The sequence below is a fragment of the Bos indicus genome, chromosome 10 (assembly GCF_029378745.1).
Source record: "Bos indicus isolate NIAB-ARS_2022 breed Sahiwal x Tharparkar chromosome 10, NIAB-ARS_B.indTharparkar_mat_pri_1.0, whole genome shotgun sequence".
Taxonomy (NCBI): domain Eukaryota; kingdom Metazoa; phylum Chordata; class Mammalia; order Artiodactyla; family Bovidae; genus Bos; species Bos indicus.
In genome coordinates this window covers 38033309-38051666 of record NC_091769.1, presented here as the reverse complement: position 1 = coordinate 38051666, position 18358 = coordinate 38033309, and the positions used below count along the sequence as shown (strand labels likewise).

General features: G+C 38.3%; 1 protein-coding gene and 1 pseudogene across 10 annotated transcripts in view; one reads left to right on the top strand and one right to left on the bottom strand.

Annotated features, from left to right (window-relative positions):
- The window catches only part of TTBK2 (tau tubulin kinase 2), a 137199-nt gene that overhangs the window by 34228 nt on the left and 84613 nt on the right, over positions 1-18358 (top strand). For 8 of the 10 annotated variants that reach the window (XM_070797370.1, XM_070797374.1, XM_019968613.2 and 5 more), the window contains 2 exons: positions 4719-4854; positions 13765-13912. In XM_070797370.1, the coding sequence (XP_070653471.1) occupies positions 4786-4854; positions 13765-13912 (217 nt within the window). In that variant the 5' untranslated portion in view covers positions 4719-4785. Of the gene's footprint in view, positions 1-4718; positions 4855-13764; positions 13913-18358 lie in introns of those variants that run through there. The other 2 variants (XM_019968617.2, XM_070797376.1) reach the window with 2 other exon arrangements.
- On the bottom strand, positions 6687-7133 carry LOC109564996 (large ribosomal subunit protein eL27-like; annotated as a pseudogene).

Sequence of the window (18358 nt, the reverse complement as noted above, 5' to 3'; positions counted from 1 at the left end):
AACTACTGGAAAAACCATAGCTTTGACTAGACGGACCTTCATCAGCAAAGTAATGTTTCTGCTTTTTAATATGCTATCTAGGTTTATCATAGCTTCTCTTCCAAGGAGCAAGCGTCTTTTAATTTAATGGCAGCAGTCACCATCTGCAGTGATTTTGGAGCCCAAGAAAATAAAGTCTTTCACTTTTTCCATTGTTTCCCCATTTATTTGCCATGAAGTGATGGGACCAGATGGCATGATGTTAGTTTTTTGAATGTTGAGTTTTAAGCCAGCTTTTTCACTTTCCTCTTTCACTTTCCTCAAGAGGCTTTTGAGTTCCTCTTCACTTTCTGCCATTAGGGTGATGTCATATGTATATCTGAGGTTACTGATATTTCTCCCTGCAGTCTTGATTCTAGCTTGTGCTTAATCCAGTTGTAATATTAGGTTGCTGCAAAGTATTGTTGTTGTTCAGTTGCTCAGTCATGTCTGACTCTTTGCTATCCCATGGATTGCAGCACCCCAGGCTTCCCTGTCCTTCATTGTCTCTTGGAGTTTGCTCAAATTCATGTCCATTGAGTGATGATGCCATCAAACTACCTTATCCTCTGTCACCCCATTCTCCTCCTGTGCTCAACCTTTCCCAGCATCAGGGTCTTTTCCAGTGAGTCAGCTCTTCACATCAGGTGGCCAGAGTATTGGAGCTTCAGCTTCAACATCAGTCCTTCCAATGAATATTCAGGATGGATTTCCTTTAGGATTGACTGATTGGAACTCCTTGCTGTCTCTAAGGAGTCGCTAAGGGACTCTCAACAGTATTAGCATGGTGCAAAAGTAATTGCGGTTTTGCATTGTTGATCTTTGTTATTTGATTTTGAGATGCCTTCTTAAATGTAATTATGCTATACTTCACTTTAATGTGCATTTATTGCATTATGTTTTTTGCTAATAATTTATTCAGTTCAATTCAGTCACTCAGTCCTGTCTGACTCTTTGCAATGCCATGAGCTGCAGCGCGCCAGGCCTCCCTGTCCATCACCAAATCCTGGAGCCCACCCAAACTCATGTCCGTTGAGTCGGTGATACCATCCAACCATCTCAACCTCTGTCTTCCCCTTCTCCTCCTGCCCTCAATCTTTCCCAGCATCAGTGTCTTTTCAAATGAATCAGCTCTTCGCATCAGGTATTGGAGTTTCACCTTCAACGTCAGACCTTCCAATGAACACCCAGGACTGATCTCCTTTAGGATGGACTGGTTGGATCTCCTTGCAGTCCAAGGGACTCTCAAGAGTCTTCTCCAACACCACAGTACAAAAGCATCAATTCTTCGGTGCTCAGCTTTCTTTATAGTCCAACTGTCACATCCATACATGACTACTGGAAAAACCATAGCCTTGACTAGACGGACCTTTGTTGGCAAAGTAATGTTTCTGCTTTTTAATATGCTATCTAGGTTGGTCATAACTTTCCTTTCAAGGAGTAAGCGTCTTTTAATTTCATGGCTGCAATCACCATCTGCAGTGATTTTGGAGCCCCAAAAAATAAAGCCTCTCACTGTTTCCCCATCTATTTGCCATGAAGTGATGGGACCAGATGCCATGATCTTAGTTCTGAATATTGAGCTTTAAGCCAACTTTTTCACTCGCCTGTTTCACTTTCATCAAGAAGCTCTTTAGTTCCTCTTCACTTTCTGCCATAAGGGTGGTATCATCTGTGTATCTGAGCTTATTGATATTTCTCCCAGCAATCTTGATGCCAGCTTGTGCTTCATCCAGCCCAGCATTTCGCATGATGTACTCTGCATGTAAGTTAAATAAGCAGGGTGACAATATACAGCCTTGACGTACTGCTTTTCCTCTTTGGAACCAGTCTGTTGTTCCATGTCCAGTTCCAACTGTTGCTTCCTGACCTGCATACAGATTTCTCAAGAGGCAGGTCAAGTGGTCTGGTATTCCCATCTCTTTCAGGATTTTCCACAGTTTATTTTGATCCACACAGTCAAAGGCTTTGGCATAGTCAATAAAGCAGAAATCGATGTTTTTCTGGAACTCTCTTGCTTTTTCGATGATCCAGTGGATGTTGGCAATTTGATCTCTGGTTCCTCTGCCTTTTCTAAAACCAGCTTGAACATCTGGAAGTTCACGGTTCACGTATTGCTGAAGCCTGGCTTGGAGAATTTTAAGCATTACTTACTAGCGTGTGAGATGAGTGCAATTGTGCGGTAGTTTGAGCATTCTTTGGCATTGCCTTTCTTTGGGATTGGAATGAAAACTGACCTTTTCCAGTCCTGTGGCCACTGCTGAGTTTTCCAAATTTGCTGGCATATTGAGTGCAGCACTTTCACAGCTTCATCTTTCAGGATTTGAAATAGCTCCATTGGAATTCCATCACCTCCACTAGATTTGTTTGTAGTGATGCTTCCTAAGGCCCACTTGACTTCACTTTCCAGGATGTCTGGCTCTTGATGAGTGAGCAGACCATGGTGATTATCTGGGTCTTGGAGATCTTTTTTGTACAGTTCTTGTGTGTATTCTTGCCACCTCTTCTTAATATCTTCTGCTTCTGTTAGGGCCATACCATTTCTGTCCTTTATTGTGCCTATCTTTGCATGAAATATTCCCTTGGTATCTCTGATTTCCTTAGAGATCTCTAGTCTTTCCCATTCTATTGTTTTCCTCTGTTTCTTTGCATTGATGGCTGTGAAAGGCTTTCTTGTCTCTCCTTGCTATTCTTTGGAATTCTGCATTCATATGCTTATATCTTTGCTTTTCTCCTTTGCTTTTCACTTCTCTTCACAGCAATTTGTAAGGCCTCCTCAGACAGCCATTTTGCTTTTTTGCATTTCTTTTTCCTGGGGATGGTCTTGATCCCTGTCTCCTGTACAGTGTCACAAACCTCTGTCCATAGTTCATTCAGCACTCTGTGTTTCAGATCTAGTCCCTTAAATCTATTTCTCACTTCCATTGTATAATCATAAGGGATTTGATTTAGGTCATACCTGAATGGTTTAGTGGTTTTTCCCCACTTTCTTCATTTTAAGATACTTTAATGATTTATTATTTGGTGTTTATTTTATATTTATTTTAGACTATAGAAATGATGTTAGACAAAATGTGAATTTGAGCTTTTTAAATTTGTGTTCAAAATGAGTCATAGAGCAGGGTAGACAGCTCACAACATCAACAACGAATTTGACCCAGCAACTGCTAATGAATGCACAGTGGTGGTTCAGGAAATTTTGCAAAGGAGACGAGAGCCTTGAAGATGAGGAGCATAGTGGCTGGCCATCGTAAGTTGATGCCAGTAAATTGAGAGCCATCATCAGAACTGATCCTCTTAAAATTATGCAAGAAGTTGCTGAATAACTCAGCATTGACCATTCCATGGTCTGCATTTGAAGCAAATTGGAATGGTGAAAAAGCTCAATGAGTGGGTGTCTCACGTTCGTGAGCTGACTGCAAATCAGAAAAATTGTCGTTTTGCAGTGTCCATGTTCTTTTATTCTACACAACAACATGAACTATTTTCCAATTGGATTGTGATGTGTGATGAATAGTGCATTTTATAGTACAACCAGGGATGACCAGCTTGGTGGTTGGTCCAGGAAACTCCAAAGCACTTCCCAAAGCCAAACTTGCACCAAAGAAAGGTCATGGTCATCGTTTGGTGTCTGCTGCTTGTTTCTGATCCACTACAGCTTTCTGAATTCTGGCGAAACCGTTACATCTGAGAAGTATGTTCAACAAACTGATGCTGCTGCTGCTACTGCTAAGTCACTTCAGTCGTGTCCGACCCTGTGCGACCCCATAGACGGCAGCCCACCAGGCTCCCCCGTCCCTGGGATTCTCCAGGCAAGAACACTGGAGTGGGTTGCCATTTCCTTCTCCAATGCATGAAGGTGATAAGTGAAGTCGCTCAGTCGTGTCCGACTCTGAGCGACCCCATGGACTGCAGTCTACCAGGCTCCTCCATCCATGGGATTTTCCAGGCAAGAGTACTGGAGTGGGGTGCCATCGCCTTCTCCGTCAACAAACTGATGAGACGCACCAAAAACTGCAACACCTACAGCCAGTATTGGTCAACAGAATGGCCCAGTTCTTCTCCACAACGATGCCTGACTGCACATTGCACAATCAACGCTTCAAAAGTTGAACAAATTGGGCTACGAAGGTTTGCCGTATCCACCATCTTCACCTGACCTCTCACCAGTGGCAACCGACTTCAACTTCTTCAAACTTCTAGACAACTTTTTACAGGGAAAATGCTTCCACAGCCACAGGAGGCAGAAAATGCTTTCCAAGAGTTTTGTCTATTCCTGAAGCACAGATTTTTATACTACAGGAATAAACTAACTTATTTCTCATTGACAAAAATGTGTTGATTGTTATGGATCCTATTTTGATTAAGAAAAATGTGTTTGAACCTAGATATAATGATTTAAAATTCATGGTATGAAACTAGAATTACTTTTGTACCAACAAAAAGAGTCTGACATGACTGAGCGACTTCACTTTCAATATAATGCCTCTTTAATGTTTGGTTATCTCACTGGGCTCTGTAATGGAAAGGTAAGTACTTTTTTATATGCACTAAACAGATTTTAGAACCGAGATTTGGCATTTCCCCCTTTCCAGCCAAGCAATCTAATTAATGTATAGGGTTAGTAGTACTTCTGGGTGCTGGAATGTTTGTGTTAATTATTTATTCCTGATATGCTGCTCCTGTTTCTTTTGTTTCAGGTTAAATGGAAACCACCCTTGGGAGCCAGATGCCTGTGTAGCCATTCTACCACATCAGTGAATTGCAATGAGTGGAGGAGGAGAGCAGCCGGATATCCTCAGTGTTGGAATCCTGGTCAAAGAAAGATGGAAAGTAGTAAGTAGACATCAGGAAGAGAGACGGGTGGGGTAGGGGGAAGGAGGAGGTTTTGATATCTTGATAAAAGTAGCATTTCATTAGGAAATAATACATTTATTGCTTATATGCCTAAGCAGTTACTTTTGTTTCTTTTCCTATGATTAGTTTTTGTTTATACCCTAATTCTTGTTCTTGCGCCTTATAGTAGTAAATTTTCCTAACCTCTAATAGTTACTATTGAGTAAGGTAAATGAAAGTATACTTAGGGAAAGAACAATTGAAAAAACTACAGTGTAATGCCCTTTTTATTTTTTAACATTTTATTAAGGAAAATTGTAAGTATATGTTAAAATAGCATGACTGTTATAAAGAACCTTCAGGTACCCATGCCCCAGCTTAACCAGTTATAGATTGATAGTCAGTCTTGCTTCATCTCTTTAACCTCTTTCCTAAAATATTTTTAAGTTGTTCTTTCTTATTTTTTAAATTATGAAAATATGATAACACATTTACAGGAGACATGGAAAATACAGGACAAAGTTACATATATTCCCAGTATATATTACAGTCATTTGTTTTAAGTAGATAAATTAAGATTTTTAGTTGGAGTTTCAATATCAAACTCTCAGAAATTAATAGGATGACTGTACAGAGAAGTAGAATATAGTATACCTTAAAAGCACTATAAACCAATTTGACACAATAAAGATTTATACAGTTTTCACACAACAGTAGGATACAGATTCTGTTGAAGTTCCCATTGACTATAAACTAGGAAACACTGGAACATACCCAGAGACATAAGATCAGGTGCAGAAATTTCATGGTCTTAAAGGTGTAGAAATCATACAGAATCTGTTCTCTTATTTCTGTGGATTTAGGTTAGCGATCACTATCAAACGATAGTTGAAAATAACCCACATATTTTCAAGTACAGTGTGCATTTACCAAGAGAGCTCTTTAACTTAGCCTTTGAAAGCCTCAATAAAGTTAGAAGACTGAAAAACATAGAAGGTGATTGCAGAGAAGAAAGCATTTAAATGAGAAATTAATATCAAAGATACTTTTAAAAATCCCATGTATTTGGAAATTAAATATCTACTTTTAAATGAGGGGTATATCTAAGAACCCGTAACATGGGAAATTACGTATTTGTAATACATATTTGTAATAGAATAAAAATGAAAAAACAATTTACCAGAATCTGTTGCATGCAGCTGAAGCTGCTAAATGCAATTAAATATAATGTGGAGTCTTAAATAAGGTGTCAAAACAAATAATGAACACTAACATAAAATTTTGTGAAGATTTGAACAAAATCTGTACTTTAGTTAATACTGTATCACTTGTTAACTTCCTGTTTTTTTTTAACAGCATAATATTTCTTAATATTCTCAGAATTAGATTAGAAGTTTCAAGCCTCATTCACATTTTTTTTAATCACTAAGATAATAAACTTTCTAGACTTCTAGCAGTAATACTAGATGCCAAAATATATGGAACTATATCTAAATTTTGAGTGAATATAAATTAGAAATCTAGCATTCTATCAGACTGAGTCAGACAAGTAGAATCAAAATGTCATGAATTTTTTAGCTAGGCAAAAATTCATAAGTCTTCTAAAATATGTGTATTATACATATTCTATATAGATATATATGTGTATACAAAAGCTTTTCTACTATACTTTGCTTGAGAAAGAACATCAAAAAAAAATAGAGAGTGATGGAGAAATGGGAAAACATACCAAATGAAATGGGAGCATTGAGTATGAAATAGAAAAAGTGAAACAAACTAGATAAAAATAAAAGATCATCATAGAGTCCAGTTTGTTTTTTTTTTTAATGTTTTTAATGACTGGGACAGATGTAAAACCAAAGCTTCTGGAAGAACCATTTGTTCTTGCCAGTGTTGTGTCTCTCCTCAAACTTGACCTTTGCCTCTCATGGAGCCCTGCGTTTGAGAGCGGATCTCTGAAGACATCCTTGTTGACAACAGTTTTGTCCAAGGGGATATTAGGAGAGTACCTTGTGGGCATGAGGTGACTATAATTATAAACTTTGACAAAAGACTTGATCTTTGACCTCTTGGTGATTTTCTTCTTGCCCATGGAAGCTGTCACTTTGCAGGGATAGTGATCGATTCCAGCCACCAGAGCATGGCTGTAGGGTCAGTCTAAGGTGCCATCATCAATATTCTTCACGATGACTGCTTTGCATCCAGAGTAGCAACAGGCCAGGACCAGCACCACCTTCCCGGGTCTCATGAACTTGCCCATTTAGGCAGCTACCACTTGGGACTACAGCAGAAAGCAAGAAAGGGCACTTGTGCTAACCTTTCACCGCGGGAAGCATGATCTCACTTCCCATTTGTTTTTAAACATTAAAAACAGATCGCTCCCAAAATATTTTGAAGGAAATTTTTTACCTTACTTTTCTCTATGTACATCAGTATATAATCTCTAAAAGATAGACTTCTTTTTAAAATGTAATCATAATATCACATTCAGGAAAGCAATGTCATTAATATCATTAGATATCCTTCCAGCTTTCACATTTTCCTAATTGTTTTGTAAAGTTTTTTTAACAGCTGAATCAAATCCAAGTGAAGTCTGGATATTTCAGTTGTTTGACATCACTTAAGTTTCCTTTAATTTCTAAGTTCCTTTTCATCTTTCTTTTTTTCTTGCAGTTTATTTTTTGAACAAACTAGGTTATTTGCCTGTAGAATTTTCCATAGTTTGGGTTTTTTCCTGTTGTTTCCACGTGGTGTTAACATGATTCTATGTCTTGTGTATTTTATGTAAGCTGTTGGTTTGTTTCCACGTGGTGTTAACATGATTCTCTGTCTTGTGTATTTTATGTAAGCTGTTGGTTATGTAGAGAGGCTTGATTAGATCTGACTTCAGGTTTGTTTATTGAAGTAGTGGCTTTCCCCACCCCCCCCTTAAGGGTACTGTTAACTTTGGATGGGAGGCATATAATGTCTTATTGCCCATCATTTTGTTAACACTATTGATCATCATTGTCTAGGTCTGTTAATTCAAAGGGATGGCAGATTGGTGATATTCTGTCATTCCTTCATTTATTAGTTGAAGTACATCTATGAAGAGAAATTTTGCATCATTAACTATTTGATTACCCTGAGATATAGTTTGACTAGGAATACAGGATAAATGCTTGATTCTTTTTTTACCAGCTTTCAAAGTAATAAATTGGTTCCCTAGCATCTTCTGATGCTAATGAGAATCAAACCCCATACCCACCGGAGATGCTTAGAGGGCGCAAACATACCTTGTGTGCACCAGGACCCAGAGACCCTATAGAGACTGAGGCAGAACTGTGTTAGGGTGTCTCCTGAGGAGGTACGGATCAGCAGTGGACTGCTGCGGGGGCAGAGGCTCTGGGTGCAGTAGACCTGGGTATGGCATTAGCCCTCTTGGAGGAGATCGCCATTAACCCACCATAGAACCACCAGAACTTACACAGGACCAGGGAAACAAACTCTGCGAGGGCACAAACAGAACCATGTGTGCACAAGGGCCCAGGAGAAAGGAGCAACGACCCCACAAGAGACTAACCCAGACTTGCCTGTGAGTGTCTAGAAGTCTCTGGCAGAGGTGTGGGTTGACAGTGGCCAGCTGCAGGGTTAGGGGCACTGAGTGTAGCAGTGCTTGCATTGGACCTTTTGAAGGAGGTCATCATTATCTTCATTAGCTCCACCTTGTTTGGCCTCAGGTCAAATAACAGGGAGAGAACACAGCCCACCCTTCAACAGAAAATTGGATTAAAGACTTACTGAGCATGGCCCCGCCCATCAGAACAAGACCTCAGTCTCTCCCATCAGGAAGCTTCCATAAGCCTCTTATCCTTCTCCATCAGAGGGAAGACAGACTGAAAACCACAGTCACAGAAAACTAACCAATCTGATCACATGGACCACAGCCTTGTCTAATTCAGTGAAACTATGAGCCATGCTGTGTAGGGCCACCCATATGGACGGGTCATGGTGGAGAGTTCTGACAAAATATGGTCCACTGGAGAAGAGAATGGCAAACCACTTCAATATTCTTGCCTTGAGAACCCCAAGAACAGTATGAAAAGGCAAAAAGATGGACACTGAAAGATGAACTCCCTAGGTTGGTAGGTGCCCAATATGCTACTGGACATCAGTGGAAAAATAAGTCCAGTAGAATGAAGAGACAGAGCCAAAGCAAAAACAACACCCAGTTGTGGTTGTGACTGGTGATGGAAGTAAAGTCCGATGCTGTAAAGAGTAATATTGTATAGGAACCTGGAATGTTAGGTCCATGTATCAAGGCAAATTGGAAGTGGTCAAACAGGAGATGGCAAGAGTGAACATCGACATTTTAGGAATCAGTGAACTAAAATGGACTGGAATGGGTGAATTTAACTCAGATGGCCATTATATCTACTACTGCAGGAAGAATGGAGTAGCCATCATAGTTAGCAAAAGAGTCTGATCTTTTGGATGCAGTCTCAAAAACGACAGAATGATCTCTGTTCATTTCCAAGGAAAACCATTCAGTGTCACAGTAATCCAAGTCTATGCCCTGACCAATAATGCTGAGGAAGCTGAAGTTGAACAGTTCTATGAAGACCTACAAGACCCCCTAGAACTAACACCCAAAAAAGATGTCCTTTTCATTATAGGGGACTGGAATGCAACAGTAGGAAGTCAAGAAATACCTGGAGTAATGGGCAAATTTGGCCTTGGAGTACAGAATGAAGCAGGGCAAAAGCTAACAGAGTTTTGCCAAGAGAATGCACTGGTCATAGTAAACACCCTCTTCCAACAACACAAGAGAAGACTCTACACATGGACATCACCAGATGGTCAACATTGAAAACAGATTGATTATATTTTCTGCAGCCAAAGAGAGAGAAGCTCTATACAGTCAGCAAAAACAAGACTGGGAGCTGACTGTGGCTCAGATCATGAACTCCTTATTGCCAAATTCAGACTTAAATTGAAGAAAATAAGGAAAACCACTAAACCATTTAGGTATGACCTAAATCAAATCCCTTACTACATTTGAAGTGACAAGTTGATTCAAGGAATTAGATCTGATAGATAGAGTGCCTGAAGAACTATGGATGGAGGTTGGTGACATTGTACAGGAGGCACTGATCAAGACCATCCCCAAGGAAAAGAAATGCAAAAAGGCAAAATGGTTGTCTGATGAGGCCTTGCAAACAGCTATGAAAAGAAGAAAAGTGAAAGGCATGGGAAAAAAGGAAAGATACACCCATTTGAATCCAGAGTTCCAAAGAATAGCAAGGAGAGATAAGAAAGCCTTCCTCAGTGATCAGTGCAAAGAAATAGAGGAAAACAATAGAATGGGAAAGACTAGAGATCTCTTCAAGAAAATTAGAGATACCAAGGGAATATTTCATGCAAAGGTGGGCTCAATAAAGGACAGAAATAGTATAGACCTAACAGAAGCAGAAGATATTAAGAAGAGGTGGCAAGAATACACACAAGAACTATACAAAAAAGATCTTCATGACCCAGATAATCACGATGGTGTGATCACCAGCCTACAGCCAGACATCCTGGAATGGAAAGTCAAGTGGGCCTTAGGAACCATCACTAAGAACAAAGCTAGTGGAGGTGATGGAATTCCAGTTGAGCTATTTCAAATCCTAAAAGATGATGCTTTGAAAGTGCTGCATTCAATATGCCAGCAAATTTGGAAAACTCAGCAGTGGCCACAGGACTGGAAAAGGTCAGCTTTCATTCCAATCCCAAAGAAAGGCAATGCCAAAGAACTCTCAAACTACTTCAAAATTGCACTCAACTCACACGCTAGCAAAGTAATACTCTAAATTCTCCAAGCCAGGCTTCAACAATATGTGAACCATGAACTTCCAGATGTTCAAGCTGGATTTAGAAACGGCAGAGGAACCAGAGATCAAATTGCCAACATCCATTGGATATCAAAAAAACTAGAGAGTTTCAGAAAAACATCTACTGCTTTATTGACTATGCCAAAGCCTTTGACCCTGTGGATCACAACAAACTGTGGAAAATTCTGAAAGAGATGGGAATACCAGACCACCTGAACCTGCCTCTTGAGAAACCTATATGCAGGTCAGGAAGCAATACTTAGAACTGGACATGGAACAACAGACTGGTTCCAAATTGGGAAAGGAGTATGTCAAGGCAGTATATTGTCACCCTGCTTATTTAACTTATATGCATAGTACATCATGAGAAATGCTGGGCTGAAAGAAGCAAAGCTTGAATCATGATTGCTGGGAGAAATATCAATAACCTCAGATATGCAGATGACACTACCCTTATGGCAGATAGCGAGGAGCCTCTTGATGAAAGTGAAAGAGGAAAGTGAAAAAGTTGGCTTAAAACTCAACATTCAGAAAACTAAGATCATGGCATCTGGTCCCATCACTTCATGGCAAATAGATGGGGAAACAATGGAAAAAGTGAAAGACTTTATTTTTCTGGGCTCCAAAATCACTGCAGATGGTGACTTCAGACATGAAATTAAAAGACGTTTGCTCCTTGGAAGAAAAGCTATGACAAAACTAGACAATGTATTAAAAAGCAGAGACATGACTTTGCTGACAAAGGTCCATCTAGTCAAAGCTATAGTTTTTCCAGTAGTCATGTATGGATGTGAGAGTTGGACTATAAAGAAAGCTGAGCGCCAAAGAATTGATGCTTTTGAACTGTGGTGTTGGAGAAGACTCTTGAGAGTCCCTTGGACTGCAAGGAGATCCAACCAGCCCATCCTAAAGGAAATCAGTCCTGAATATTCATTGGAAGGACTGGTGTTGAAGCTGAAACTCCAATACTTTGGCCACCTGATGTGAAGAACTGACTCATTTGTAAGACGCTGATGCTGGGAAGGATTGAGGGCTGGAGGAGAACGGGACGACAGAGGATGAGATGGTTGGATGGCATCACCGACTCAATGGACATGAGTTTGAGTAAACTCCGGGAGTTTGTGATGGACAGGGAGGCCTGGTGTGTTGTAGTCCATGGAGTCGCAAAGAGTCAGACACAACTGAGTGACTGAACTGAACTGAGCATCTTCTCAGAGTGACTAATGAAATTTTAAAAATTATGATTAAGAATTCATGGATTTAAGCATATTTCATGTGTTTCAGTCTGTTGTAGTTATCATTGTTATTGATGTTTAAATTGTCTCATTTGACTAAAGGGATTTCCTTCAAGTTGTCTCCTGAGTCTTTTTAACATGATCCTTATAGTCTTTTGATGGCTTCCTTGCCCTGGACTTGGAATCTGCTCTTTTTCTTCCAGTGAAGAAGCATTTTTCTTTTACATATATTTAAATATGTTTTATTGCTACCTGGTCTTTTGTTAACCAAAGTTTTGTTCCACTGGCAAGTTTAGCCAAGTTATTCAATTGTTTCCTTCATCTGTCAACAGATTGCAAAAAGCAGATTATTCATCTAGAAATAAAAATTTTGTTTTTATGGTACAGTGTTTTACTTATTAGGCAAAGCAATAGACTTTGAAAATTTTCTTGAGTAAACATAGGAAAGAACCTTATCATCATGGCTGGTGCAGGGAGATTCCAGCAGTTGGTAATCTTTATATAAGTCAGGCACGTGTGTTGCTTTGGTGAGAGCTTTGTGTTAAGTGCTGTGGTAAAGGTTGGCAGTTCTCCATTAGACATATCTGCTAAGTCACTTCAGTCGTGTCCAACTCTGTGCGACCCCATAGACGGCAGCCCACCAGGCTCCCCCGTCCCTGGGATTCTCCAGGCAAGAACACTGGAGTGGGTCGCCATTTCCTTCTCCAATGCATGAAAGTGAAAAATGAAAGTGAAGTCGCTCAGTCTTGCCCGACTTAGCAACCCCGTGGACTACAGCCTACCAGGCTCCTCCGTCCATGGGATTTTCCAGGCAAGAGTACTGGAGTGGGGTCCATATCAAAAGGTGACAAATGCAGCTATGCCTGGCATAGTTGCTCTGTCTTGATAATGAGAGCCAATATACATGTGGAGCATGTCTGCCAAATTTGAGTGGCATAGTGGCCTCTTAGTAAAAAAAAAATTACAGGCTCATTGTTTAGGATGGTCTTTTGGTTATCTGTTCTTCATTGAGTTGGCCAAAAGATTCGTTTGGGTTTTTCTGTTACATCTTATGGAAAAACCCAAATAAAGTTTTTGACCAACCCAGTAACAAGCTACATCAAAATTTAGAGGCTTAAAACAATCATTTATTTTGATCACAGTCTTATGGATTAGGAGTTAAAAAGAGTTCTGCCTATATGGTTTGTATTTCTTACCCATGTGGCAACTAGCAAGCTTGAGCATTGGAGGGGCCACCTCCAAATGACTTCTTTGGTGCCTTGGGGTCCTCTAGTTCCCTTAACCCCAAGCTGCTGGCCCATTTTCTATGTTCTGTGTAGCTATTCAGTGCCTCCAAGAGGAGGGTAAATGGTGCTGAGAGAACTGGGCTCTGGTGGCCTGTCCCTCCAACCTCCACACAGACACATCTCAGTCTGGTTCCAGAGGAGATTTCAGTTGGTAAAAAAGATGCTAGGGATTTAAAACATCTTCAAATGATTGCCTTAGAATTAGAACAGATCTGGTGGTTGAGAGTTATATGTGGGAAGTGAAGCTTCAGATACTGTGTCTTTTATGATGTTTCTGATGCTGGCTGTAGACCTAATTTTAAAATTGTTTGTGGCTGAAATAAATTCAGTACTTCTTGTGGACAAATCTGTGGGAAAAAATTTTGACATTATTTCTAAGTATTCATTCTTGGCATATACTCAGTTAACAATATTGAGATCTTTTAGCATAAAATAGGGATAGTCAATTATATATTATTTTGTAAATATAAGAGATGAATCAACTTCTAATTAGAATCTATTAATTGTGTATGTGTTCTTATTTTATTTCCCATGCAGTTGAGGAAGATTGGGGGTGGGGGCTTTGGAGAAATTTACGATGCCTTGGACATGCTCACCAGGGAAAATGTTGCACTGAAGGTGGAATCAGCTCAACAACCAAAGCAAGTTCTGAAAATGGAGGTTGCTGTATTGAAAAAACTACAAGGTAAGCTGCTTTGTATGATATGCCAAACAATTTATTATTGTCTTTGAACCTCAAGTTACATCCTTTATCAGTTGAATATTCTGGTGTCAACTAAGTGTAACCATGCTGAACATTTTTATCTTGGACATTTTATTGCTAGCTAGTAATTGTAGATACTGATTGCTTAGAATATTTAGATTTGGGGAATTTCTTTTCATGGTGAGTAAGGATAAGAGGGAGTGAATTACCTGAAACATTCTGCATTAGTAAGTGTTTGCATAATGTTTGTTATGGTAAAATTTACCTTTTTTAAAAAATAACCAAGTATAAACACCTCTGAGTTGTTTCTTCTTGTGTTTTTGGATGTTAAACACGATTTAATCACATTAAGAAAGCTGCCTTCAAATCACACTGAAGGGTGGATAAAAAATAATATTTGTTACATGTTGATTTCATTACCTTCAATTTCATCAAATAACTCCTTTCTGGCCCTGGCCATCATTTTTGAGGTCCGTGTTACTACTTGAGTCCCTATTATTTTACTACAAGGATAAGTAACTTTTTTTCTGACATCATTCTACTGATGTAAAACCCTTAATACATGGCCAGTTTGATTCATCTTTGTATTTTCAGTTTATGACATAATCTGATATTACTGATATTTAAATATTTTTTCTGGATCATAGAGGTGTGATTAGCACACTGAATTATCTTATTAAACTCTAGAGGGTTGATATTGCTATGGGACATTCATTAGTGTCTAAAGGAATTTAGTATTAACATACAGAGCAAAGGAAGTTGCTGTAATTGGTGGAAATAACAAGGACAAAATGCTATGTAGCTTAAGACCCCCAGATTCACAGCTGTATATTCTCTAGGGTGAATGTGCTATCTTTGTGAATCACTGTTGTTTGGAATTTCAGTAAATTAGTTTCTGTTAAGTTAATGAAATGTGTATTATGTATTCTGGCAGCATCTGTTGTTTTAATCACTGCCCTTTGCCTTAAGCTTTCTCATTGTCCCAAGTTTCTCTACTAAATGACTCATTTTTTTTAGAGTATGATGCTATTACAATTATAGATCTGTTTAATAGTTGTTTTTAGGCCAAACTTAGCTTTCCCAAAACATGGGAAATCAGGAAGACAGTGGATATGATAAGCACCCATTGTAACTACTCGAAAAAATAGAGAAGGAAGAATAGAGAAAAGAATGGTGCTCTCTTTTCCTCACCTTTTCTGCTCTTCCATGTTTATTTTGAGCTGTTTGCATCTCAGTGATACGAACAAACAGGTGCAGCTAGAGCTATCTTATCCTGGCTTGCACAGATCCCAAGTGATCTGTTTTACTCTCAGCCAAGTCCATATTATGTTAATATCAGAAAGTATGTTAATATCAGCTTGGCTTGGTCAGTGCTGCTTCACCTGTCTTTCTCCTACTTGATCCTAAGGAAATGCTTCCAGATGAGGCAGGATACAGCTTTACAGCCCTTTCAGTAAGTTCTCCTGCCTATTTTGGCCATGGTTTACTCAGGATTCTATGCGATAAAGCTTAAAGAACAGTTTAGTACCTTTTAATGGGTGAATTGGAGATCGTTGGATGCTGAGTCTCTCCTTTCCTTCTTATTTCATCTTTCATACTATTACCTAAAATGTTTTTTTTACCTGTTTTTAGTTCTTCAGAACTTTTCACTTTCCAAAATAAATGGGTTTTTTTAATCTTTCGGTCTGTATTTCAATGGGCAGTCCTTGACTTTCTTTTCTTGGCTTTCTAACCATGCCTTCTGGATACTTAAGCCTCATAACTTCTTTTTGTTGAAGGTGCTTTGGAATCTAGACCCTTTGAGAACCTTTTAATGGAGCTGAACTTCTTGTTCCTGCCTGTCTGTTGTCATAATGATTTTCTTACTCAGTGACCCCAATAAAAAGGCTATATGCGTAAGGAAAAGGTATATAACCAGAGGTTAGCCCTTTATAGGACTGGTTGGTTTAAAATTGTTGTTCAGTTTATAGGATTTATTTCTTTTTAACATAAAATGATATTTTATGATGAATTTAGCCTGAACCCTAAGTTTTGTTCATTTTAATAAAATCAGTCCACCTTTTCAAAATTCTCATTATTTCTTTTCCTGAATTCCTTCCATTCTCCTTTTTCTCTGTCTCTTCCTGTACTTCACAATTCTAGATTTCCTCAGCTCATGCATAATGCTCATTACTAGAATATTCCTTTCTCATTGGCCCTAAAGTGTGAAGGCCTTAGCATTTTGCTGGAAATAATAAAAATATGCCAGACATTGCTTTGTAAGAACTTTCTTGATGATTAATGGTTTTGTGAGTGCACTAATTTATATTTATTGGAACATAGAAAGTCTTAGTCACGTATTCCCTACCAAAAAAAAAAAAAGAATGATATGAGAATATATTAGAGGTAATTTATGTTAAACATTAGGAAAATTTGGGAGAATCTACATTATTGAAAAAGTGAAATAATAATACTGTGGAAACTCTGCAGGTGACCAGTTTTAAGAATGGATTGGAGAGAAAGCCCATGTTCCAGTTTTTCTTTTTTTTTAATTAGTAGACTTTACTTTTTTAGAACTGGTTCAGGTTTACAGGAAAAACTGAGTGGAAGTTCAGAGTCCCCATCCACAGTTTCCTCTGTTATTAACATCTTGCATTAGTGTAGTATATTTGTTACTGTTGGTGAAACAGTATTGATACATTATTGTTAACTAAAGTCCATAATTTACATTAGGGAATTCCTTTATTAATGACATAAACACTGTAGTCTTAAACACCTAAGAAAATTATTTCTCAATACCATATAAAATCTAACAGCCAGTATTTAATTTCTCCTACTGTCTTAAAAATACTCTTTTTACATTGAGTTATTCAAATAAAGATTCACGTGCACGGTAAGCACTTTGCATTTAGTTGACATCTCTCTTAAGTATCTCTTAATATACATCAATTCCCCCTCCTCTTTTTTTTTTTTTAATTTTGGCGTTGCAGTTTGTTTGTTGAGAAATGAAGTTCTTAGTTTGCTAGAGCAGTCCACATCTGGATTTGGCTGATTGCATCCTTGTGGTGGTAACATGTTCCTCTATCCTCCACATTTCCTGTGAACTTGTACTTAGACCTAGTGGCTCGATGAAATCCATGTTGTTATTGTTGCTGATGGAGTACATTGTCTTCATCCATTGTTTCCATAGGGCTTGTAAAATATTTCTGATTCTTTTATTCCTTCCAAATTTCTGAATTGGAATTATTCTACAGAGTAGAATTTTATTTCATCAGCCGTTTGTTCTCCTGAAATGATAGTTACTACAAGAAGGACAGGATAAAGACCTGATTTTTTTTCCTGTTTATTTACCAATTTTCAAAATAACAAGTTATGCCCTTATGTGAATAGTGAGCTGTTTTTCTGTTTTGAGTATCACTATGAGATCATGGATTTTTCTGTTTTCTTTCAATCCATTGCCAGTTATTATTCTTTTTACGCTAAAATTTCCACTTCTTTTGACTGGTGGAAGCCCTTTTAAATTGGCTGCTTGTCCTCCTGATGTAACTTTAGTGTTCTTTTATGTGACTAGCTTACTGACATAGTACATGTTCCAGGCTTGCCTTGAACTTTCTTTCCCTGCACCAGAGTTGGAATCAGGAACCCTTTTCTCCAAGAAACCTTTATATTGGGAAAAAAATTGAGATCGTGGTGTGGGGACTAGGACACCAATTGCTATTGGACCAACACACTTCTTTCAGTAGGTTTTAACATGATTAGATATTACCTAGTTTATTCTTATATGCACTTTACAATTTGTTTACATTTATTTTAGGCCAAATGTATTTTGTACATTTAAACTTGACATATTATGCTTAGTAGCAGAGTGATAGTAGAAAGTGGCTTTGTATTTTGTGATACTGTACATTTGTAAATGGAGTTGTGGGAGAATAGGATAACATTAACTCTTCTATTTCTGGTTTCATTTTAATAAATTATTTTTTTGGTAAGAAAAAAAATTATTAAGATTCTGGAATAATTTGTTAAAGAGTGTTATAAATACTAGTTGGTAAAGTCATCTTTGAGTGACTAAGGTTTAGATTCTCAAAACCATGATATAGATGTTTAGTTCTTCATTGTTACAAGAGACAGTCAATTGGATCTTCCAGAAAATGGTTTATATTTGGTTTTGAAGTTGTTTTTTTTTTAATCTTTGCATATAGGTAGTGTGATGTGGAAATTCAGAATATTATAAAATGACTAAAATTTATCCTCATATCTTTTCATCAAAGGAAGTCTTCCTAGGATCTTGAGAAGTTTATATTTTGTTTACTTGCTTCCAGTTGAAACAAGTGGTGGTTTAGTTCTAAGTCGTCTCTGACTCTTGTGACCCCATGGACTATAGCCTGCCAGGCTTCTTTGTCCATGGGATTTCCCAGGCAAGAATATTGGAGTGGATTGCCATTTCCT